Here is a 27,133-nt window from a genome sequence, read left to right on the forward strand (position 1 = left end):
AACAAAGCAATGCAATTCATTAATGTCACAACAAACCTCACCTTTTGCACAGTCCAGTGAAACACAAATTAGAGTTTCTGAGCGTGAAGATAACTTATAGTCTGTTCAAAACCACTGAAAACACTATAGTTTGGGGTTAGAAAGACTTTTTTACAGAAATGTCTTTTTGAACTTTTATTCGTCAAGGTTGCATTAAATTGATCAAAAGTGACATTGAAGACGCTTACATTGTTACAAAAGATTTCTATTTCAAATAAATGCCGTTCTTTAAAACTTTCTATTCATCAAAAAATCCAGATTTGAAGGTTTATATAAAACAAACACATTTTTAATTCTCTTTTAAAATCATATCAAACCCATCTTCCTTTTTCATATCCTGATTAACGGTTGAAGAAATTAGGAAATGCATCATCATAATAGTGTGGTGTCTAGGAAATGGCATGTCTAAATGAAAACATCGGTACTAAATTAAAATCATTCACTCTTCACATCAGTGACAACACAGAACAAAATGATGAGGATGATCACTTTTAAACCTTCAGTCTAATCTAGACCTCATAATTTGACCTCATGACATTATGATAACACTTTAATCCACTCTAGACAAAGCCATACTGTATGTGAGTGGGTCTGTGGCGTCCAAGTGAATGTTTCTTGTCTATAATGAAATGAAGTTCTCTTAAAGCATTACTCTAACCTAAAGCTATCAAAGCCCATTATAATCATCACATCTTCAGTAATAGTTTAGACACTTCTCTGTTGAATGAGCTGTTAGTTGTCATTAGGAAAGAGTGGATTTTCGTAACCACAACAGCAGGACTAAAATAGATCTGCTCTTACTTCCTTTAAGATGATTCGCTGATGAAAAGGCTCTTACAGAGAAGTTTTAAAGAATAGAATATTGTGAAACCACCTGGGTTCAAGTATAGAGACACACAGTCATAATCACGCTGTGATAATTCTCTATGAGAAAGATAATACAATTATTTTGGGGAAACTGATATGCGTCCACTATGCCTTCTATCTACAACACCCTCTAGCAACTACACTGCACCGATTCCTCTGACTCTACGATAAGCTGATCATTATTTTCAACTGAAAAACGGTTGAAATAAAAAAAAAAATCTAAACTAATCTGTCAAAATAAATGAAAAATAAAACGTAGATAGTAGATGAACTTATGTATCACAACATTAAAAAGGACAAATGGATAGCAATTTAGAGATTTGATAAAGATTACATTTAACAGTGTAAGTAAATTATTTGTTTTTGTTTTTTTAAATAACTTAAGCGTTAGATGACGACAAGATATGAGCTTGATCCAATACTGTATTTATCCAGCATCAACCAATCTTAACTAAAATACTGTCTGATATATTGCATAACCAAACTAAATGGTGCATTGGAAAAATGTTAGATGTGGATGGATACTCTTTAATGTCAATGGACTTTGTGTACTAAAACAAAGTGTTTGAAGGAAGCTGTGAAGCAGCTTGAGAAATCCCGTTTCACAGAGTTATTGGTTCTCGTTGACCAGCAATAACAGTTTCTCCAATAAACATCCAGGGATGCAAAAAGAAAAAGCTCAATTTGCTAAATGTGGGCTCATATTACAGTGATGAATGGAAACCTACTATAAACAGCCATTCATAGTTTGCTGTGGGTAACAGAGCTCAACAACACATTTGCCAAGGTAACAAATCACACAGGTTTAACACCATGAATAACGTTGTAGAGAAGAACGAGGACAAACACTAGATTATGCTTTTCCTAAATATACTCGCAAAAGCGGACATATGCAATTCAAAGACTTTATTCAAATATTCCTCGTTTTATGGAAATCAGACAGTCAAATAAACCTGAGTTGTAGTGAGGACACCTGTCACACACCAATGAACCAATCTCGCTCACATCGCGAGGTTCCAAAAGCAGCTTTTTACTATTTACATTTCAGTGTTGCATAGTCTGCAAAACACCAACTCACACATCCACCACTTCTCGTACAGCTACTGACTTTCGCTGAGAAAGTTTCACCTCCATCAGGATGTGGACACAGTCCAAATAAGATGAGGAATGCAAGCACGTATTCCAACACTTCTGGAAATCTCCCATGTGTCCTCACTGAGGCACCTGCACACGTAAGGGCGGACAGTGATAGACTGGCTGAATAACTTCTCAAATAAAAGAGCTCGTCTACAAAGCAGCAAAGTCACATTCCCACCACCACTAGTATAAACACCCTCAAACTCTCAACGCCCAAACTCATGCTGATTTAAGTGTCAAACTGAAGCTCACAGAAGAATGTTTATCTAGTTGATCAAGTCCAGAAGGTACATCATATATTTAGTGGCCCATCTATGTCTTAGGTGTTTAAAATGTGTAGGGAGAAAATAATTGCATATGTGCTACAAACATGACTGATTCCTCAAGTCGCTTATTTGGGGAGGGTGAGCTATCAAGTGATCAGGGTTATGATTTATACCTGTAATATAATAAATTGGATGTCAAATTTGAATAAATGGATGAAGCAAGATATATCTAGGGACCATCATAAACCAATAAGCAACCAACACCCAACCAACCGCTTAAGGCGAGGGTATATTTCATTACTCCTTTTTTTGTCAACCATTGGATAGTATATAAAACACAGCTTTTGTATTTGTACTTATTACTTTTGCTGCGTAGTTTTTTAGCGCTTTGTCATAAGTAAAATGCTATCTTAAAAAGGCAAAAGAACGCATGCACGTTTTCTTAATATGATAATTAAAAACTAATAGACTGACGAAAATGCAGGACATTTTCTCAATATGCGACGTGCGGGACAAGGGGCGAAAATGCTGTGCAGTACAACGCAAAGTGGGACGGGTGGGTGGTCACCCTAGCGCAGACCCTCCTGATGACGATAATTAATATGTCACGTGGACACTGCACAGCCGGAATATACTTTGGGCTTTAGAGATACCCCAACAACCATTCAGAACACCATCCCAATAACGAACACATTAGCAACAATATAACAATGCCATGTCAACCACTTGCCCTAATGACCCTTAAGAAGAACCCCGTTACAATTCTATCCTAATCAAACCCACCTTAAAGCCACTACATAAAAAAAGGTCTTGGCAACCACTCACACCACCCTCTAGCAGAACCAGAACATGATTTAGGGATCCAGGAACTGGCGAGTTATTGAGCCATGCCTTGTTCCGCAGGCTGCTCCAATGGGACTATATCTGTAACTAATGCACAGCCAATTGTGCTCGTTGAAATGTATCTGTTAAACTGGCAAGTGACCAAGTCTTTTCAAACACAAAAGCAGGAAAAAGGGCCACTGTAACCTTGTGAGTGGAGTAATGAAGCATGTCCCTCTATGGCAGTAAATTGGCTGAACAGTATAGTCGGACAAACCGGTATTGCCACAACAACGTCACCCCCCTGCATGAGTCTCCAAACAGACACTACTACATAAATGCCTTATCCTGATGGATAACCCACTTCCATAAAGGATCAAATATCATGACAGAGAGATTTTAAAAATGAATGAACGAAAGAGACCGCACAATACAATATTATATTAATATTTGGGTCCGGATTATTTAGGTTTAATAGTGCATTATGTTGCAATCTCTCATTCCCCAAAAATATGAATGTAAAAATTTTTATTTTTGAGGTGAGAATGTTTGTGAGATGAAATATTACAATACTTAAAAAATATAGATATTTTTTCCCTTTATAACATATGCCATGTGTATTTGAAAACAACAACAAAAATTATATAGTGACAAAAAAAAAAAAAGTACGCATAAAAAATTCTTACATATTCTTACAAGTTTCCATATGTACTGGTGTATTGTCAATAAATTGAAGGCATATTCAAATACAAATTGAGTCAAGTGTGTTCAAACTTCACTGGCACTGTATTTTACCTGAAGCCAATTCCCCGAACACTGCTGGTGTGTAACCTTATTTTGATTATTTATAAAATGCTAACCATGTTCAGCACAGATAAAAAATGCTCTAAGAAGCCACATCCTGAATAGTGAGAACCAAATGTACATACAAGGCAATGTTTTCTGTGTACATAGCAAAGGTTGGTGGGATGTATATGCAACCAAGACACAAAACGGGTAGGTGGACGGCGATCACTGTAGGAGGAACACACTGCTCTAGTCTCTACATTTCCAAAGCAAACCAGGTGCTGAAGCATTTAGGGTACGTAGGCTCTTTTACTCATGAAAACAAAATCCAATTTAGATGACTAAATCCAGTTCTGCAGTGCATATATTCATCTCTGATTAATACGAATTGCTTACATTACATTCATTGACATGCTGCAGTGACTCATGCTCTCCCACATACATTTGCACAAACATCTGAGAAATCACACCCTCTGTGTAAATGCAGATCATTCTGATCGCTCCGTATTTATTCATCACATGTAGTTTCTACTATCAGTCTAACATTGTGAAAAAAAAGTGACCCATGACAGAATGAGTTTCTTCCTCATTTCTGCTGTTTGAAATGCAAAATACAAAAAAGATCCCTTTCAGCTATTCATAAAGAGGTTTAAATATCCATTTAAAAAATATGCAGATTTGGTATGACAAAAAAGCTTGAATTTGAAATCAAATTCCAAGAATGTTTACTAACCTGCCCGTGCGCAGGCAGAGACACCCCCATCATATCTGTTATCCTCGGTTTCTTCTTCACCACAGAAAAGTCAAACTAACCAGAAGAGTTCAAACACACACACTGATATAGCGCTCACAACAGTGTGTGCTTGAGTATATGTCCAAGGAGGGGGGTAATGGGGGCTGAGACAGAGTAGTCACATGTCAAGAGGGGGCGGAGCCTTACTAGCTCTCCTCTCCTACTAGCAGAGATGCACCAACATGCTTCTTGTGCCATATGTTTTGTGTGGGATACGTTTTATTTTTCTATCCTTCTATCTCATGCTCAGAAAAGTGCTATTTAGGTTAATATTTGGCTTCCAACATTTTATATAGCACTTATCTTCTCTTATCACTGAGTGGACTGAGTCTTCTCTACGAACAAACATATAATTCATCACAGCCTTCATTTGCTTTTAATCGCATTTTAACCTGTCAATCTAATGGATGCACATCAGTTTCTTGGACTCCCAGCATCGCATTTAAAACAAAGCCGTGTTTGAGCCCACAGTCCTTGTTGAAAGCTGTTATTAAACGTTCATCTCCTGGTAGGACGGCATGGCAGATGACATGACAGTCCATACACACCCACATACAGGCGTGCAGTCACACATAAAGAGTGTTTGAAATGTAACACTTGTGGCTCTTTCAGTGGTGATGGAAACCTGAGATACTGCAGAAAGTAACAAAAACTGCACCACAGATGTGATGGAGGACATAACTATGAGAACCAGTAGCTGTTGCACAACAATATTACAAATTGTTGCCCTATAAAATATAAAATCATTTTATAATTAGTCATAAAGGACCCCTTAATAAGGGGTCTTCGATTTCTTTCACACCAATGATGCATCTTTAGAGAAATGAGGAACACCATGGTTTTTATTGTATAAAAATATTGCGTAACAATGTTGTGTTTTGGGCCTGACCTGTGATAATACACATCTAGCTAGTACCATATTCTTGTATTTACATGCTTGTTTGATGATTACATTGCAAAGAAAGTTCAATAATACTGTAAGCATTAAAATTACATAATGTTAATACACCGTCATTTAAAAGTTTGAGGTCAGTACGTTTTTTTTTTTTTTTTACTTTTTATATTTTCTCTTTTTTATTATTCATTAAAGAATCCTCAGGGGAAATTATGTCAGTTTTCAAAAAAATAAATAACTTCAAATAATTGATAATATTAAGCATATCTGATTGATTTCTGAAAGAAATCACTTTAATTTCACCATGACCGGAATAAATGCATGTTTTTTTTTTTAGTTTTTTTTTTTACAATATTACTGTTTTTTTGTTTTTGTTTTTACCAAATGAATGCATCCTTGCCTTAGTGAACATCTTGATTATAAAATCTAACCATCCATATTTTAAACTGGTGTACATAAGTTGGTGAAATTGACATAAATCACGTTTATTTTGAAATAAAATAATTTTAATTAGTTAAAATTAAATGGACAGACAATTACTGCAATGAATTCCCCTTGATCTGTATGTTGATTCCAGTTTAACCATCAGAGCAAAAACTAGTGACAAACAATCAAATAACTCAAGTACTGCTGTGGACCTTGGAATGTAATGCATTGTAAATAATTTATTGCCTGCATCAAACGCAGATCAAAAATTAATCTTCAATTTAGAATCTAAAACAGGCTTTGTTATGTACTCATTCCCAGTTCCCACCCTTGAACAACATTAGTTGGAGGAGACAGTGTTGATCGGTTAAATCCAGGCACTGTGTGTGTGCTGGTGATATATTAACTACATGTCCAATAGAATAGATCCTGTCAACTGCTTTTCTAATGTGCTTACATAAAGTATTACAGAGGAGCACTTAGTAACACGCCACTAACAGGAATTTCTTTTTTCGTATTTAATTATTTTTTATTGAACATCAATGCACAATGAAGGCATGTTATCCAGCCAATGCTCAGAAAGCAGATAAATATGGCACTGCTGAGCAAATCTGAATCCACATTGCACCATTACTACTCTATTTATTATTGCAGCTAAATTATTCATACAAGCATCTTCTCCATATTGTTTAGACCATCTGCAGAAATTGCATTACATTCCTTTAGTCCCTTAATGGGATTGCTGATCTCAGAAGGAGGAACAAACTTATGTTCTTAAGAAAAAAATTGGATATTGGCTATAAAAAATCCACGTGGATTTGATATGAAACTGCAGACATGAATCATGGGTAAATCTTTGGAGTAAGCGCCCTCTAGTTGTGACTCATGGTCCTGCAAGTGACTTAATGTTGTTAAAACTGACTTGGATTTGATTAAACACAGTTGTGATTTAATTTAACACCAGGTCTGCTAATTGCAATTCTGTCATCCCTAATAAACACTACGCTCAGTAAACAGTGTCTCAAGACTGATTCCAAAGAGTGAGATTTAACACAAATACCAAATCAGAAATTAAAAGACTAGCTTGGTTGACATTTGACCTGCGACAGCATCTGTTCATTGTGCTAAACTGAAGACAGAGCGTGTGTATGGTCACAGGACTTTCATTAAGCCTGCACTGCAGTCATTCCCCTCTAATTGAGAGTGGCTCACAAATGCATCTCGACGAGCATCGGGGTAAAGCCACAAATCTACAACTGCTGACAAAACCACAGGCATCAACAGAGCTACAGTTGCTCTGGACATTGCATTGCAACACTACATGCACATCAACGCTATTTTTTGTATGACATTTCGTAATAAAAGATGATCGCATGCTTGGAGGTTCGAAGAATCCCAGATACATGAAACATAAACACAGCCAATCTTAGGATAGATATTGCTAATCCTCACTTGGCAAACTCAACTTCCTGTCCCTCGATATTAAAAAAAAAATACAATTACACATAGACCACAAGCTCTGTTTCCTCTTTCCTCAAGGCCTTGGTCATACCACTATATTATTTGCAATGTAAAATGCTAAAAACAGAACCACATCTCTAAGTATTGACCATAAAAAAGTTCTCAAATATACAACGACAGTATATCATGGTTTCATGTGCATTGCAAAGACGATCCAAAGTGTGATGATGCACATTAACCACAATGAGAGCACAACACCACCAATGTTTCTTTACATCTTGCTCAACATGCAAAAGTGGTAACATGTACAGCCCCATGTGTTTAATAAAAGAGGAGGAAGGGTGATATCTGGGGGGGGGGGGGGGGGGGGGTTGGGGGGTAGGGGAAAGTGGTTTAGCAACTTTTGTAACCTGACAACACTTTTATGATAACATAGATAAAGGCGTCTTTCCATGTATGACATTATCATCTGACAGCTTGGTTGTAATTATTAGACCCGTCATAACTCAAGGATGTAGTTCTCAGAAGACACACCCATACGGGTCTTGGAAAGTGCAGTAATACAGTAACCATCTCATCTCATCACATTATCTAAATGCGAGTTGTTGTCAGATGGGAAAGTTAGCCTCATTACAGAACAAAGGGTAAAATTGCCAAACATGTATATCACACACCTTCCCACTAAGTCAACCAGACACTCCCATTCTGTCCCAAGATCCTTGAGGGGAACATACTGGTGACAAAAAAATGACCACACAAACTTTATAGAACTAAATACAGTGTGGTCAGACTATGATTATAACATAATTCATGTTCATGTAAAGATTCCACAACCAATCCTACATTTCAATCTAGAAAATTAAACTGTATTCATCAAATATTTTTGGTTTAATCTCACAAAACCTGACAATTAAGTTACATTTACAATGATTTAGACAATTAGATATATATGCTAAACGTGACATGTAACGTTACACCACCTTTTTGAGAGAAAAGGTCCAAAGGATGCTAGGAGTAAACAGTCAGACTTGGGTCTCAGGAATGACGTTTCAAGCCTAACATTAACATAAAATTAAGCACACAAAGCTACTCTGTTTGTAAGCATTTCCCTTAAACCTGTCAGTCAGCGGTAGCGGAATCAGTTCAAGTCGTCGAAGTTGCCCTGCAGGTACAGCAGGTTGTTTGCCTTGCAAAATGAGTCGGTGTGGACAATGATATCATAACTGCGTTATTGGAAAGGTGTCATATACTCTCACTGCTGTTAATTTAATCAAATCCCAATATGTCTCTTTGATAGACTCTGGTCTGATGTGATGCAGTCCAGATACAATAGCTACGTGGCTGCCACCTTCTGTTGCCATGCATGTCACTCACTCGTTACTGCATTAGGACAGAAGTCTAGCTTTACAGTACTGTGTTAACGTCATTACTTTTCCGCGTGATAAAACTTACTCGGTTAATTTCTAGTCAGAGAAAAGAGCGTTGGGAAGTCATACAAGCCATGTAAACATACCTGCTGGAAAAGTCTAGAGGCACGTCAGCGCTGCTCTGAATCTGCTTCTCAAGTATAAAGACCGCCCGAGAGGACGCGATGAACGCAGATCATCTGGCTCGCGCTTCCTCTTCGGTACAGTTGGACCCGCCCATGTAAATTATGCATCTACACTCGCTGAGTTGTTTTTGAGTGAAATAACAATTACCGTGTCGGTTCATCATTTGGTTTCGAAAAGTATTAAGGAAGTAAACTATAGTTTAATATACTATAGTAAATATAGTAACACTATATTTATTCAGTAGTTTATACTGTAAGAAAGGGGTTAAAGGGCTAAAAGGTTGTTTAGTTATTGACTTGGTGTCACCCTTAGAACATGATATTAGCCAACAAGAAGCTTTCCAATACGTTGTCTGTTTGTGGCAGTTTGTGCAGATGTTTTCACACAGAGATTGTTTTTTTTATGTTGTTGTTGTTGTTTAAGGGGGTTTATGGGGTTAGAACTGCAGTTTTCCAAATAAATAGATCGAGATTCACAAACAAATGTAAAAAGATTCACAACAATGTATCAAAATCACAAATAAATAGATTAAGATCCAAAAATACATGTAAATTAAGAGTTTCACAAAAAAAAATTAAAACTCACAAATAAATAAAATCAGATTTAAATTAAAAAAAGATATTTACAAATGTGGTTTATGTCACAAACACAACTCTGCCTGGCATTTATTTGTGAATAATACAAATAATTAAAATAAATAAAAATAAAAAAGGACAGTCATGTCAATGAGTGGCTCCAAAGATATAATGGTCAAAATATTTAAAATATTTTGTGTGTGCAAATGGATCCAGTCAATATACCAAACCAGATGGAACTTGCTGTTTTTCAGAGCTGTTGCTGCAATCTGGAGAAACATATAAATATACTGGAAAAGCAGGAAGGGGTTTTAAACAATATTTAATCACATAAACACTTTATTCACATTTTTTAAAATTAATTAGTCTCTGGTTTATTTTCTTTTTTTGTTTTCAACTTTGGTTTTCAAATTTGAGGAACTGGTGTCTTTTAAGTGACAATGCTGCCATCGTGTGGTAAAAATCGGAAGATTAGTGTTCCTAACCCCCCTCACTATTATTATAGAACATATGTCTTACATGTTATTAAATTAAACCCTTTGTCAGAGCCTGACTCCACCCATTGGGGGGGGGGCGTGGTTAGCTGGTACTCTCTGACATCACAGAGTACCACAACTTCCAATAAGAAAATTCAACTGCAGTAGCCACAGTAGAGGGCAGCACTCATATGTTTTTACACCAGATATTGTAGAATTGAAACCCAAATGTCAAAAAAATTACTTGAATCAATGAACAGCAGTAAAGCCCCAGTATTACAGATCATTACCTAAAAAAAAGTTGTTTTAGGGTTTAGTCGCCCTTTAATTTAATTAACACCCTTTAAACACACATTTAAACATGCAAGTGGTTTCAGATTTATTTATTTTTTAAAAATGCATATATTTTTAACATTTTAGAAAAGCAGACCATCTGAAAAGCAAAATAAAGCCTTTGTGAAATCTGGAAGACCGTTTTATGCCACACTTGGGGCTAAAATATTAATAATGAGAAATTTACTCATAATTATTATTACTTAATTTCTCATAATAACGAAAAACTTTCTTGTAATAATTACTTACTTCTCATATTAAAGAGAAACTAAGGCTGTGTCCGAAATCGCCCCATATAACCTCATTCACCATTTCAGTTATTCCACTAATGGATTGTACACTCGTTATCGCAGAGGTGCATTGTGGGATTGAATAAATGATAACGTCCACTGTAGTTTCTGTAGTTACACCAAATGGCTGTCCACTCAAATAGTGCCCTATTTAAGGGTATATAGGGTGATTTCGGAAACAGCCTTCGTCATCATTAAGAGAGAATTTCTCATTATTTTGAGAAACTAAGTCATTACAAGAAGGTTTATTATTATGACTCGCAGAATTAGGCTATTTGAGATTGAGACAAACAGCTTTCAGCACCCTGGACAGCAGCAGCAGGCGCGGCTTCACATACTATTTATAAAAGCAAAGCACGTGTCACGACGATTTATTTTTCTGTTACATACATATTCTTTTGATGGTCTATTCACACCACCAGGTGGCATAAAATATACAACTATTAGCCTAACCCATCGCATCGCCGTGCAATCCAGCTTTCAATCGCTCTATAAATGTAATTCGTATCTTAGAAATACTAAAAACGCTAAGGAAAGTTGCAAACGCACAAAATACGTAGCTAATGAACAAATGCACAAATTTGCCTTTCACAGTTCAATTAGTCAAGCCATCATGTGCGCGTGCGTGGAGTGGACCGTGTAGGCTACCCCCTGCGCGCGGCTCGGGGCGCATCATTGACAGGTTACTCGCGTGCACTTCTCATGCTGTGCACTGAACACCTGTAAGATGTGCATGGAAACAACAGCTGGGTGGAAATCATGAGGTGGCATTAAGCCCATGCAAATCCTCTGAAATCGAATCATAATGACTAATTGGACAAACGTGTCCAGCTGCCCGTTCAGCATCACTTTATGCGCTGAGGACATTATGGAAAATAATGCAACTGCTGAGGACTTGGAGTACCCGGTCCATCTCTTCCCAGCCCCAATACTGACTGGCATTACAGTGACGTGCTCTTTCCTGTTCCTCGTCGGAATTGCTGGGAACCTGTTGACCATTTCGGTGGTCACTAAATACAAAGACATGCGAACCACCACTAACCTTTACCTCTGCAGTATGGCACTTTCAGACCTGCTCATTTTCCTCTGCATGCCCCTCGACCTGTACCGGGTCTGGCGGTATCGACCGTGGAACTTTGGCGACGAGCTGTGCAAACTCTTTCAGTTTGTGAGTGAAAGCTGCACATACTCCACCATCCTCAACATCACCGCGCTGAGCGTGGAAAGATACTTCGCTATCTGCTTTCCCTTCAGGGCAAAAGTCATCGTCACGCGGGGTCGGGTAAAAGTGGTGATTTTACTCCTCTGGACTGTGGCTCTGTGCAGCGCGGGACCTATATTCATTCTGGTTGGGGTCGAGCACGAGAACGGCACCAACTCCTGGGAAACCAACGAGTGTAAAGCGACCGAATATGCCATCCGGTCCGGACTGCTTACTATGATGGTTTGGGTCTCCAGTGTGTTTTTCTTCCTCCCGGTCCTCTGTTTGACCGTGTTATACAGCCTCATAGGTAGAAGGCTGTGGAGAAGAAAGGAGAATCCAGTCGGGCCCATTTCTAGTCGAGATAAGAACAATAAACAAACGGTCAAAATGCTAGGTGAGCTCAACGATTCCCTGAAAAGTCTGACAAACACTTTGTGTAGAATTATATTATGTTATGTTTGAAAATCATCCATTATATTAGGCTATATGTTGCGTGGATTTCATTCAGAAATAACAATCGTTTAATTGAATAAATAGGCTATTTATTTACATCTAACAGAACAGACGTTAATTAAACGAGAGATGATTTTACATGGTGATTAAGGTGATTTTTTTTAACCAAATAAAGTGTTCTAGGCTATATAAACAATATATAAATATAAGAGTATTGTTATAGCCTAATGTACATTGATTGTACATTTTTGACATTACAGTTTACATGAATTAGCCTATTCATCAGAGGTTTTGCTCATTTTGTGCACTGCTGCAAAGGTAGGCTACGCAGCAAAAAAAAAAAAAAAAAAAAAAAATGCGTCTCCTAATCAGACAAGGGGACTATCTGTCCCAAAATTCCCCATTTAAATCGTCTAAAATTCTTTCTTTTCTGCCATACACAATTACTAGGATTTTCTATATTATCACTTTATGGACCATTTACTTTAGCCTCTATTTAAAACCTTGAACTTGTTTATTATTATAATTTATTTAGGAATCAAAATATTTTAATGAAGAACACATTCAGTGACTATAAGAAGATTCCTGAACAAATGACTCTTTGTCCGGTTCTAAATCCCGCGAATCACTCAGATTCGATTTTCTTTGAGTGAATCAAAAACATACAGCGACCAGTGTAGTTCGAAACCCGAACGAATGCTCGAGTTCGACTTTCCTTGAGTCGGTTCTTTAAGCGAACAGGTCATTTCGGATTGGTTAGTGATTCGACTCAACCGTGAGTAGCCTATCTTAATTTCCGACTCGAAATAATTACCAAGCATGTTTAAACACTAATTGAATATCGTAAATGTATTTCTTATTTTTATAATGCAATATAAAAACCATTAAATTCTCTCTCTCCCTTTATCAGCTGTGGTGGTTCTTGCATTTGTTCTCTGCTGGCTGCCGTTCCACGTGGGTCGTTATCTCTTCTCCAAGTCATCTGAGGCAAATTCTCCCATCATCTCCCAAATCAGTGAATACTGCAACCTTGTCTCATTTGTGCTGTTTTATCTCAGCGCTGCGATCAACCCAATCCTCTACAACATCATGTCGAAGAAGTACAGGAGCGCAGCTTGCAAACTGTTCGGAGTGAGGCGCGCTCCCGGACGATCAGTGCAGAGCATCGTGAACGAGAGTTTTTCGGTGTGTAATGAATACAGCTGGAGCACGTGACAGGAAAAGTCGTTTTGAAACGTGCACTTTTCAACACAACAGACTGTAAACACATTGAATAAGAAAGGACAGTCAACATTAACCTCATTTTGCTGATTTTGGGATTATGAATTTAATTTCAATCATCTTTCAGTAATCATAAAAGCCATCGCATATTTTCAATTTAACCTGTATATAGTAGTGAAAAATAATCGAACTGCTGAACCCTGATCACCTATATTAAAGGGATTATTCACCCAAAAATGAAAATTCTGTCCTTAATTAGCCTACTTGCCCTCATGTCGTTCATCTTGGAACACAATGAAGAACTTTTTTATGAAATCTGAGATCTTTCTGTCCCTCCATTGACAGCCTATGCTACTACCACATTTGACACTTGAATCAAAGTCCGTAAAGAGATTGTAGAACTAATCCATATGAATTGAACGGTTTAGTCCATAATTTTCTGAAGAGACTCAATCGCTTCATATAATGAACATATTTTATTCAGGCTTTAATACACATAAAAACATTGATCAGCGAACATAAACAAACTCAACCAAACCTGCTTGAAGCATGAGAACAAACCTTTTGGAAGAATGAACCTCATTGGTTCTTGCAGAAGCTCAAACGTGCTGCGTAACACAAGAATGAACCTCATTTACTAACTGATGTGTGAGTTGATGAATGTTTAGATGTGAATAAAAGCCTCAATCTGTTCATCATATAGAGACTGTGTCTCTTCAGAATTTTTTTTTTTTTTAAACGCTCAATTCATATGGATTTCTTTATGAATGTTTTGAAGAGTTAAAAGTTTCAGTTGTGCAGCTGTCAATAAAGAAACTTCTTTTGAGTTGCGAAGACGAATGAAAGTCTTGTGTTTGGAAAGACATCAGGGTGAGTAATTAATGACAGAATTTTCATTTTTAATCTATTCTAATGCTGACTGATTTTTTTGTTTTTTAAATAATTAGAAGCATACAATTTGTTTTTGTATTTTATTTTATTGATGCTTGCATTTTTAACACATACACCAAATATAAGTGCATTTTATGATAATGTTTATGCACATGTATTTCCATCATCAGCAGACACCAGCAGAGTGACGATTCCCTTTACTCTGGTATTCATGCAAACTGTACATATGCACACTACCCAAAATGCCTTAAACTGACTGTGTGAAGTACTGGATGACAGAGCACTGTAGATGTAAGCACTCTAACATTGTACCCTTTGTGGGAGAGATACAATGGTGCTGACTGATAACATCCCATGCCATTTAAAGCCCATCACCAAGCTTATGCCAGTGGACCATACTACATAAATGCATAGCAGCCATAAAAAGTGCACTTATTGCAGGTTTGTGAACAATGTGTTTTGTAAGCTTTGTGTTTGAATTCAGTATATGTTACTTATTGCCAATGACATTCTAATTAATGTAAAACTTTCTTGAGATTCCTGTAAAACACAAGACTCTTCAAGTTGAGACATGTTTTTGTTAATGAAAATACTTATGAAAGATATTTGATATGTTGTCTATATGCCTAAATTCACACTGTGATGCATTTTCTGGCTGGTGTTTTTGTGTAATATACATAAAGGTTTTTATGTCATGCAGTATTTTTATTTTTATTTTTTATTAAAATGGATTTTGTGTTATCGACTACACAGTTTGTCCTGTGCTTGTCCTCCCCAGCACAGAAAATCCACTGAAAATGTTTGTGTCCTTCTGTAAAGATAAAATGTAAATAATAATGAAATAAAAAATGATTAAAATATAAAACCTAATATAATTGGTGGTCATAATGAAATGCAAACACATCAAATTGTTTCAGAAATTTTAAAAAATTTATTGTGTATAAATATATTACATATATGCTACAGATACATAATCATCTTAAATACAAAGGGTAGTAATTTTCAATATCTATACATTTAAATTGATACGGTACTTTTTTTTTCTTTTTTCCCATTTTTTAAAATATGTCTATGATTATAATTTACATCAATAATTATGACCGTTATGCTTACAAAAAAATGGTAATATGGAATGATTTTCATGAAACAATATGCAAGCATGGAAAACTATGTCTAGGCCACTTATTACCTGATATCCAACTAAAAAAAAAAAATTAAAGAAAAAAGTATTTGTTTTCCACTTAAAAAGATTCTGGGTCTATAGTTCTTAAAAAAAAGTGTTCTTCAAGCGTTTCCACTTCAAGTTTTCTAGTGTCAAGTCATTTCACCTTTTTTAAAATCAGAAAACAATGGAATGTTAGTCTAAAAAAAAGTTCAATACATTTATACGATGAGGAGTCGTTAAAATAAGTAAAAATAAAAATGCCAAGATTTGGCAGTTGTGCAGATGAAATCACAAGGTCGATCAGATATCAACCTTTTCAGAACCAAAGCAAAAAACAGAATAACAAACAATACAAATATATCTGAAATAAGACAGGTTAATGCTGTTAAAATGCTGCGGTATATTTGAAAAAAAAAATAATAATAAAGATTTGTCATAAAAAAAGACATGCTACATGAGGAAAATATTGAATATGACATTTCTGATTCTTGTAATAAATAAATGAAGATTGCACTGTGATTTGCATTATAAAGTAAAAGTATATAGCATAAATAAATCCAACCAAACTGTTTGTGTATACCTTTTTTGCTCACTAACTTTGGTTAAGGGCTGATTGAGCTAGTAAACATGATCATGTACTGTATGTGACCAGGGTAAAGGGTTAATGGAATACTGTAAGCAGCAGATCTGAAATGATTTGTCATGAAAGATTGGAATTGTGGATTTAAAGGCACAGGTTCACATCACATTAAGTCCCTGAGGTACAAACACTCCAGACTTCACAACACTGTACATTGATTGATTGCAAAGACTGTCATTTGACTCTCTTTGGACTGACAGTTGCTGGTGTTTTGTAGTACAGACGGCCCAAGGACACCTCTCTCTCTTTTTTTAAGACAATCGTCAGTAATAAAGCTTTTAAGAAGCTTTTAGACAGACTTTCCAGGGGCACAGATAAGAGAAAGAATATTGGTGCTGTTTATCTGTCTAGACATTAAATCAAAGTTAATCAAAACTGACCATTAAAAAAAAAAACATCCTCAAACTCCATTCTTGCATAACTTGAGATCGGAAAGGCCACTTTTTACTTTAGTGTTAAAAATCTCCTAAATACTAAATATAAAATGTATAAAATATGCTACAGCATCTTAAACTAAAACAAAAAAACAGGCACAGACGCCAAACAGTACATTTCATCATTACTGATTTCTTAAAGCTGTAACTCACCTTATAGAAAAACTGTTAAAAAATACCTGTAATAAAAAATAATGTGAAATCTGCTCAGGTCGTCGTTCTTAAAACTGTAAAAAGTGTATCTGCACGACTCAAGTCTAAATCAGAAGCTGAAGCAAGAAGGCCATTAACACCGAGAGAGTGGCCACCCCAAATACTATGAGGCCGGCGAACTGTTCATCTGTGAAGGTTTTTCCCATGGGCACCCTGGTGACGTCCGCTTCCACAGCCAGTGTGGCGTCAGCCCGCCGCAGGTTGAAGTGAGCAGACGGGCTGAGGGACCCGAACAGCTCCTGATGGGTGTCTGCGCAGCGCCTGCATGCAAACACTCGCACCCGGTAGTCTGTGTTCCACTGTAGGCCGAAGAGCTGGAAGGACGTCTCGTCTCCCTTATACACCTAAAAGACAGAAGGAAAGTGATGCATTAGATCAGATCAAGTTCATCCATAATCACGGTGCATACTTTTGGATACTTAAAAAGGAATTATTATTATTATTAATTCTAAAATACTTCTTAGATATTATATAGGGTGAATTTATATATATATTTTTGTATGTAAATATTCAAATTTAATAAATACAATACCACAAATGAGATATTGATATATACACACAAACACAACAATTGAAGGCGTATAATAAATATAATGTATAAAAACAAATGTTTTACAATAGAAATGCAAACTTCTAAATAAATGAAAGGAAGGGGCTCTGTAAACATCCCTAACTATAAAAAATAATATTATTATACAAGGTGATAACATTTATATCATACACACTTTTTTTACATAAATACTACAACTATATAATTGTTAATTATACAAGGTAACTGAATGAATAAAAAATGTAAACGAGCAAATAAAAAATATATTTATATTAGTATAAACGTAAATATGTATGTATATAGAAATATGTTAAAGATCTGTAAATAATATACATTTAAATTAGGGCTGTCAAACGATTAATCGCATCCAAATTAAAAGTTTGTGTTTACATAATATGTGGGTGCACTGTGTATAATTATTTTATATTTATATATATATATATATATATATGTATAAATACACACACGCTTCTATATATTTAAGAAATATTTTCATGTATATACTGCATATAGATTTTTATACAATTTTTATTATATACAAATATAAATATTTTATATATAAATAATATTCTTTTCTTAAATATACAAGCATGTGTGTGTATATATATATATATATATATATATATATATATATATATATATACACAAAATTATACATTGTGCACCCACATATATTATGTAAACATACTTTTATTTTGGGTGCGATTAATCGCGATTAATCGTTTGACAGCTCTAATTTAAATGCTATCGCTTATTATATATATATATATAAAAAAAAGGTTACACTATTTTAAGGTGTCATTATACATTTAAGTACTGAATAATATTAAATAACTACATGTACTTACTATAGGGTTAGAATTTGGTTGTGTTAGTTGCATGCAATTATGCAAAATTACTGTTATTACTATAATAACTTCATGTAGCATGTTACAAGGACACTGTAAAATAAAGTGTTACCAAAAACAATTTAACAAAGATCATTGTTTTAGGCAGCTACAGCAAATGAAGTAAAAGAACAAACCAGGAATGAATCAGCGAGATTTTAGATTCACTGGTCATCAGAAAATAATCCAGGATGGAAGGAAAATCTTTTCACTCGGTCTCTGATCCACATACACAAGATAAATCTTCAAAGCTCGCTAATAAAAGAGTTTGGTCTCCTCAAAGGGAATCTCAACAAGCCACTGTAATCCTTTTATCGGAAGTGCGAGACACACCATCATGATCAATATCATACAAGAATGAGCTGTACATCTCTTCATAAAAAACTGATGATTACAGTTACATAAATGCTATTACAAGTTCTTGCTTGAGATTCATTTTCCAAAAAATGTTCCTCTGTGGTGTACTTAACCCCCCCCCCCCCACACACTAATTTAAGCACACGAGAAATTAACCAACAAGTGAAAGATAAAAAGAAAAAACAAGAAAAAAAAAAACGTCACGTTTTTGTAACGTGACATTCTGAACTAATGACCCCTACAATATGCTTAATAGTCTGTATGTAGCACAAGTGCACTACTCAATGGAAGATTCCATTCAATTCACAATTAGAAGTTATTTCAAAAACCAAGCAATAATTATTCTACATCTTTAATTGGCAAAACTAAACAAGCATCAAAAAATCAAACACTGAGTAAATGGAAAATAAAAACAGGCCTAGTAAATATGGTTGAAGTCACGTATTCAGACTTCATTCCACCTGTCAGATGCAGCACTCAGGACCGCAACACAGGTCTCCATGGAAACAAGAAATGTTAAGCCTCTCAACAAACACTAGCTGAGTTTAGGCAAGTCTTAATATTACTGCCACGGAAGACACACAATTATGTATGTCTAATTAGTCATGTGTATTAAAAATCCTAGTTAATTAAAGGCAATGAAAATATTTACATAATCCTGAATGCTATATGTCTAGCACTAAAAACAAGGCAGAAAATAATTAAAATCACTTCCTAAACACCTTGGTGGTATTTGCATAAATGGGGGGGATAATGGAAGCTCAGTGCAATTGTTAATTAAGCTAATATATTGCCTGGGGAACTCCAGTCCTTTATTAAATTAATTTGTTAGCAAGGCATTAGTGAGGATGAATTTAGTAAGGGTGAATCACAAGACACGTCAAGGGCCCAGTTGATCAAATAAAACGTAAGGATCAGGTAATCCTTATTACATTTGTGCCGGTATTTCAAAGCAAAACTGGATTGAAAATAGAACAAACAAAAAAATCCTTTAAAAGTGAGACCCCGACGGAGGCGCTTAAGTATGGAAGCTTGTTTCCGCCACAGAATAAAACAATTTAATTGCGACTTTATCTCTCACAATTAAGACATTAAAATTTGAATTTTTGGGTGAACTATCCCTTTAATATTCAACAATATTATTGATTTAACTGCACTGACACTATTGGATGAGAATAGTGCTTTATAGCTGAATTGAGCTTATTTCATACGTAATGATGACCTTTACACAGTGATTGAACCGAACTGAATCCACACTGAACTGATTTCAATAGTCTATTTAGAGCTGCTTTACAGCAGAAATGAACTCTGTTTGCATTAATATAAACATTATTTCCCTTGACTTGACGTTACAGTAATGAAAATTTTATAGGAAAATTGCCTTAAAACAATGTTTCACCTTTGTGAGACATATATATTAATGAAACATATCTAGAAGAAGAGAGGATAGAAAATGTGAAGGAGCAGGAATTAAAATTCTCATTTTAATGAATAAATCCAGACAATATCAAATGTTGTGATTTTCCATTCGATTTATCGCACCATGGAAGTGGCGTAGCAAAAATCAATTCCAAACAAAAGCGATAACATGTTTCCCTCTCTCTGCGTGCCTTTCCGACCCCACAGCACAACTGAATGAATCCTTTGGGACTGTGTGTATGGGAGCACTCAATTTCATTCAAATGTTGATTGTGATGACTGATGAGTTAAAGCGGATAAAATGGAACGGAGAGCAAATGATGCAAATAGCTTGAGCCCTGTTTCCATTTCCTGTTCTAAATGAATTCTCGTCATCGCCAGCTTGTCTCCTAGGACTGTGGCCATATGTAAATCTAGCATAGAAAAAGACAGATAAGACTACCATATATGGTATTCTTATCTCAAACATTTAAACAAAAGTATCAAACAAGTCGAAATTCTTGAAAAACAATGTGGAGGCAACAGCTGCTTTAGGAAGTCAAACTCAAAGAAGAAGAAGTTTGGATCATACCTGTTTAAAATCAGATTCTCTGCCTCCCAGCACCTGTAGCACATAGCTGATCCGGTCTCCTCTCATTGGTGGAATACTCTCCCATGTGACCTCACAGGTATTTCCCTCTAGTTGAACAATTTTTGGGGCTGAGGGGACAAAAAAGAAAGTTTTTCAGGTTTTTCTTTACATCTTTTCTTCTTCTATACACTACTGTTCAAAAGTTTGGGATTAGTAAGATATTATTCGTTTTTTAAGTTTTACACATTTGTTTTTTTTTTTTTTTAAATTTTTGAATAGTCAAAAACAGTAATATTTCTAAATATTGCTTATCTAAAATAAATGTTTTCTATTTGAATATATGTAATTTACTCCAGTCTTCAGCGTCACCTGATCCTTAGAAATCATGATTTGATGATTGATTCAACAAGATGCTGAAAGCATTCTTTAGAAGTGTTGGCCCATATTGATATGATATAATCTTGCAGTTGATGGGCATTTAAACGATGCCCAACTGGCACTAAGGGGTCTAAATTGTACCAAGAAAACATCCCCCACACCATTACACCACCACCACCACCAGCCTGCACAGTGGTAACAAGGCATGATGGATCCATGTTCTCATTTTGTTTACGCCAAATTCTGACTCTACCATCTGAATGTCTCAACAGAAATCGAGACTCATCAGACCAGGCAACATTTTTCCAGTCTTCAACTGTCCAATTTTGGTGAGCTCTTGCAAATTGTAGCCTCTTTTCCTATTTGTAGTAGAGATGAGTGGTACCCGGTGGGGTCTTCTGCTGTTGTAGCCCATCCGCCTCAAGGTTATAATGCTTTGCTGGATACCTCGGTTGTAACGAGTGGTTATTTCAGTCAAAGTTGCTCTTCTATCAGCTTGAATCAGTCAGCCCATTCTCCTCTGACCTCTAGCATCAACAAGGCATTTTCACCCACAGGACTGCCGCATACTGGATGTTTTTCCCTTTTCACACCATTCTTTGTAAACCCTAGAAATGGTTGTGCGTGAAAATCCCAGTAACTGAGCAGATTGTGAAATATTCAGACCGGCCCGTCTGGCACCAACAACCATGCCACGCTCAAAATTGCTTAAATCACCTTTCTGTTCCATTCTGACATTCAGTTTGGAGTTCAGGAGATTGTCTTGACCAGGACCACACCCCTAAATGCATTGAAGCAACTGCCATATAATTGGTTGGTTAGATAATTAGTGTTTAGCTATATAGTATATAGCAATCCCACACTTTTGTAGCTCTACAGATGAGTATAAGTATAATCAATGTGGTACCTTTCAGTGTTTGTGGCAGAGACTTGGTGGTGCTGAAGGTGTACATCTCAGAAAATGGCCCCTCCCCCGCCTCGCTCACTGCCTGGATCCGGAAACGGTACCGGCTCGATTCGCTCAGTCTCTGCAGCTTAAAAGTGTGGCTCGGACCTCGGTAAACCACCACAAACCTAACAAGATAGTGAAGGCTTATTACAAACACGCACAAATAAAATTCATTATTATTTTTAATTAACTGGAAGCCTAGAATTTCTTTCAAAATCTTGAGTGCAAATGGAAAAAAAAATTGATTGATGGCTTGTGATCACATAGCTGAATGCTGTTCTGTTCACTTTAATAAATAGCATGAAGGTAGAAAGAGATTGCGCAGAACAGGCAGGCCTTCATTACCTCCATTTAAGTGTCCAGACTTTACTGCTTATGTGGTTAAAAATTTTCAGAAGAGGAACTGAGGCTGAAAGCTTAAAACCGGGGAGAACACGGGCCTTTATTTGCTTCTAAATTAGCCATCGTGGGTCAGTGAGGAGCGACTCTGAGAAAGCATTAAGGAAGGTGGTCTTGATAACCCTGAGTCTTCTATTCTAATTCCCAACAGAGCTTTGAGATCAAGTCTTCTCATTAACAAACTCCACTTTAATGGACCCACAAACACAAAATGTGCTTTTCAGATTATCTGCTTAAATCAGAGAGAAGAACCTGCCCTACGGGTGCATCAGGGACAAATTAAAGTGAAGTGCATGCATACGCACAGGCACACACACAGATGCATTGCTGTGAAAAAAAATTATATTCAAATGAAGAACATTTACATAATTTGAGCAAAATTCTTGATGGTAAGTACAAGACTATTGTTCTTAATTATGAACCAGGATTATTAACTAAAATGAAAACTATAAATGAAGTCTTCTTGAAATTTGCCAAGGCAAAATTTGCTAAAATAACTAACCACATAAATGAAATAAACTACAATTAAAACCTAAACTATTATGTAGACATTTTTAAAAAGAAACTATTAAAATGACATGCAACACAATTAAGAAACATATATACATATACAGTATATATATACACATATATTGCCTATAATGGTTGACGGTAAAGCATCACAATTAACAAGAGTTAAGTAATCAGATGACTTTTTTTCAAGTAACTAGCAAATTATCTGAGTTACTTTTATAAATAAGTAACAAGTTACAAAATGTTCTCATTTATTGAATGACACCTCTCCTGTCTGCAATGTTGAGAGAAATCGAGAGTAAGTGAAGAGGCGTTGTGTGCGCTGTTAACTTAACATGATTATACAGTTCTAGACTAAACGTGAGCAGGGATTACTCATCTCACTTGCACAAAAACAGATTCAGTATTCCTCAAAATGAAAAGAACACTGTAAAACGCAAACTCAGTATATTACGAAAACCTGCAATATTTAAAATGTTAAATTGCACAAATATACTTTATGTATTAAGTATCACTTTTTTTTCGCCAATAAGCAAAAACGTACTCTTTTAGGGAGTAAAGCAATTTTCAAAAGAATTACCCCAACACATAATACTAAAATAACACTGAACGAATAGACAAATGGCTTCCTTAAATGTTGTTATATAATTTTACAAGTCTAACTAGTCATTTCTAAGTCTAAAACAAACACTCACCGACTGTGCAAGACTGACTAACATTTTTCCCTAAAGGTACCTTTACATATAGGTCACTTAACTATTAAAGCACACAATCAGTTGGTACCTCACTGCATGAAAGGCTTCATAATCTTCTAAAAATACATCTAATTTAGCCTAATTATAAAAGACTTCATTAAGATCAATTAGTCATCTCCCAGACTAGTTGATTATGAAACTATGTAGTTTTGCACATCCTTCAGTGCTAACCTCTGATTCCTGTCCTCCATCTGCAGAATGTAGGTAGTGTCATTGTTGAGTTGACTTCGGCTGCTGAAACCCCAGCGTAGTTTGAGACTCTGGGGTCCGACCGCTGCACACTCCAGCCGTGGCGGAAAGGGGGGAAGGGGCCTTGTCCTCACCGTTAGGGTCTGACTGAAGGGCCCGGGGCCCATTTCATTTTCTGCTCGAATCTGCAGGCTGAGAGAAGAAAGGAAATAAAGTGTTAAAGCTTTTTAATCTCATACAGTTGTTAGCTCCCTTGAGTTTAAAAAGACTAAGTAACTTCTAAAATCAATTCTAATTCTCTTCAAATGATTTCTCTTCACTTCACTACAGACTATTCTAAGGAAACTCTGGGTCAATGATTCAGTATTTGTAAATTTAAAGGGAAAAAAAATCATCCAAAAATGAAGCTTGGTGACCTTTCAGCACAGATGAAAATGATCTACTCTGGTTGAAGGGGTGGTCTTGCATTCGAATGGGGATTTCTAAAAAGTTAGACCACGTGGTTTTACATTTAGTCTGATGCTTTGAATTTTAGTCTAATGCTATCATAAATTTATGTAACATTGGGTCATCAGGGTGAGCTGGAAGTTGTTATTTATTTTGGACCGATAGCGAAAGATATCAAAATCTCTAGTCATTATAATTGAGTGCATTTGGCATTTTAATTGGGGATGTATTTCACTGTCCAATAGGTCAATGGAGGTCACTTCTGTGTCCTTTTAATGTTAGCATCCCTCCCAAGTTAAAGCCTTTTCCCCAGGTAACATTTAACAGACTTGCTTTCCCAAAGCCTATTAGCCTGACTAACGTGTGAGAGAGTAATTTTTATATGCAAATGTGTTAATTAGTTCATGCTTTTAAAATATATCCCTATATACAACAGAATTTCGTTTGTTTTTTTTTTTTTGTTTTTTTGTTTTTTAGAAGTACCATAACACTCTTAAAAATAAAGGATCCAAAAAGTTTTGTTTTTTTTTTGCCGTGAAGCCACAGAACCATCATTTTGGATCCTCAAACTGCCTTTTAGAGAACAATTCTTAAAAGAACCATTTTTCTTAATTTGAAGAACATTTTAATAACCCAAGAACCATTTTCCACAATTAAGAACCTATTGTGCAATGAAAATGTTCCATGGACATGTTCTTCACAGAACCATAAAAAAAAAACTTTTTTTTTTGTTTTGTTTTTTGGAAACATACTACTGTAATACCATGTTTTTTTTTGACATAATACTGTAGTTTTTTTTTTTGGAAACACTATGGTGCAAGAATATGACAGCCATTCAGTACCATAGTAAATACCAGATGTTAATACCATGGTAGATTGGATATAAACACACTGTGGTTTTGTATAAAAAAAATAAAAAAAAACAGCAAATATACCCTTCTAACTACTTGCATCTACCCAGAATGCACCATTTTGCTGAGCACATCTTGAGCCAGACATAAGTGGAGTCCATTTGTGCAGCTAATAACACTAATTCAGGGACCTTCTTGTGGCTCACCAGCACTCTTCTGTATATTACACGTGAAAATAAGGTCCCTGGTCATCACTAATGCACAAATATATATATAAAATTCTGATGATGCAGTATGCCAGAAAAAGAGAGATACAAAGTGTTGAACAACATCTCTTGCTCACCTGTACTCGCTGTCCGGCAGCAGGTCCCTGATGACGTGGCAGGTTGCGTTTCCGGTGGTGATGATGTCGTCTCCCATTGAGATGCTGTAGGAGGTGATTTCTGCTCCATTACAGTGGGGCTCGTCCCAGGTGAGGGCCAAACAGGTGGAGGGGGAGAAGGACTCATTTTTTGATGGGGTCGGAGGGAGGTCGAGCAGGTAAACTCCGGATACTACATCAGGGACTGCTGCAGGGGTCCGACACGTCACCAGATCACTGTAGGGGCCCGCCCCTGCCTGGTTCACTGCCTACGAACCGAATACAAGAAAAAAAAAATGAAAAATGGCACCATGAGATCTAAACGAGTTACTGGCGCAAGGGCATGAACAACATGTCACTCACATGAGATTACAATAAATAGCAAACCACAACCATCCAAACAATTCCAAAATCAAGTTCCGCCCTACACTTATTCTTGTTCGAGAAGCCGTTTCACTTTGATATACATCACAAATTAGGCAGGAAAAGACTATCACATTGGTTTCATGCTGACTTTAAACTTAAAAAAATGAATAACCAGTTTTGCTGATTATCGTATGACCCATTTTTACAAACATGCATTTGGTTTTGTCAAAATATTCGGAAGGACACGGAGTATTTTAGAGAGTACAACGAGAAATGAATTCTCTTCATTCTTGTGCTGATAGATTGTTTTCCATCCACTAAATGACAAACATATGACTCAGAGAGCCAATTAAATGTGAAGAGGAGCACTGAAAGGTCAGAACATTTCCAGATATAACAGCTCCAATCTAACATTTGAACTCTACTGCTTACATATTCTTTAATTTGCAGGTTTATTTTTGGTGCAATAAAACCATTTTTCACAGAAACAATGATAATGCACAAACTAGGTGTGTCGCAATATACCGGTGTTGACGACAATTGTGATATTCAAAGCATGAAATATCGACATTGTGTTAATGTAGAGTGTGGCAATATACCGGGATTGGCCATAACCACAATGTTTAAAATGAATAGGACTGTTGTGATAACATGACCCATAAATACTGTATTGCACCCGCTGCAGCTAGCACCTATCAATGTCGTCTGAGCGAGAGAGTGAAACACTGTCCACACCCAAAAAAAGTAAGCTCGTCTGTATGGGAGTTCTCCGGCTCACACATTTTCTCTTTGAGTGTACACACACCGGCGGCGCCATTCAGCGTCTGTCCGTGGCGCCCAGCAACGGCTCTTGTTCAAAATCCTGCCGCGATTTACATAGTTTTACATTCAACTTACATTTGTCTCAAATCATCGTAAATGACTTCACCCTGTATGCAATGTACATTTAATTTTACATTAATTAACAGATATCAGCTGCTTGAATGAAAATTGCTGACGTTTTGTTTCCTGTTACGTCCAAAACACACCTATGAATATTAATTTAAATTGGGTTTGATGTTTTTAATATAACGTTAGCTATTTGTTGATATGCTCCCATACACAAATGATAACCTCCTATATTCTAGATAATTAATGACACATTATTCTTTCAATCAACAAATAACCATTTAAACATTTATGCATACACGGAGAGCTCCAC

The 27,133-nt window shown here is 36.1% G+C and overlaps 3 protein-coding genes across 5 annotated transcripts in view; 1 reads left to right on the top strand and 2 right to left on the bottom strand.

Annotated features, from left to right (window-relative positions):
- Positions 1-9,107, bottom strand: part of pld1b (phospholipase D1b) — a 28,943-nt gene extending 19,836 nt beyond the window's left edge. The window contains exon 1 of one of the 2 annotated variants that reach the window (XM_039684788.2): positions 9,006-9,107. The gene's annotated coding sequence lies outside the window, so the exon portion shown is untranslated. Of the gene's footprint in view, positions 1-4,650; positions 4,773-9,005 lie in introns of those variants that run through there. The other variant, XM_039684787.2, reaches the window with a different exon arrangement.
- A 2,313-nt stretch (positions 9,108-11,420) lies between these two features.
- On the top strand, positions 11,421-15,379 carry ghsrb (growth hormone secretagogue receptor b). The gene is made up of 2 exons (XM_039684651.2): positions 11,421-12,317; positions 13,287-15,379. Exons 1-2 carry the CDS (start codon positions 11,525-11,527, stop codon positions 13,589-13,591), a joined length of 1,098 nt encoding a protein of 365 aa, XP_039540585.1. The 5' UTR covers positions 11,421-11,524; the 3' UTR covers positions 13,592-15,379.
- Positions 15,380-15,396: 17 nt separating this feature from the next.
- fndc3bb (fibronectin type III domain containing 3Bb) overlaps positions 15,397-27,133 on the bottom strand; it is a 60,544-nt gene continuing 48,807 nt past the window's right edge. For both annotated transcript variants that reach the window (XM_089125402.1, XM_039684852.2), the window contains exons 22-26: positions 25,549-25,835; positions 23,890-24,099; positions 22,010-22,176; positions 20,725-20,852; positions 15,397-17,284 (exon numbers count right to left, since the gene is read on the bottom strand). In XM_089125402.1, coding sequence (XP_088981528.1) covers positions 16,985-17,284; positions 20,725-20,852; positions 22,010-22,176; positions 23,890-24,099; positions 25,549-25,835 — 1,092 coding nt within the window. In that variant the 3' untranslated portion in view covers positions 15,397-16,984. The remainder of the gene's footprint in view (positions 17,285-20,724; positions 20,853-22,009; positions 22,177-23,889; positions 24,100-25,548; positions 25,836-27,133) is intronic.

This window comes from Pimephales promelas, chromosome 22 (genome assembly GCF_988280905.1).
Source record: "Pimephales promelas chromosome 22, fPimPro1.hap1.1, whole genome shotgun sequence".
NCBI lineage: Eukaryota > Metazoa > Chordata > Actinopteri > Cypriniformes > Leuciscidae > Pimephales > Pimephales promelas.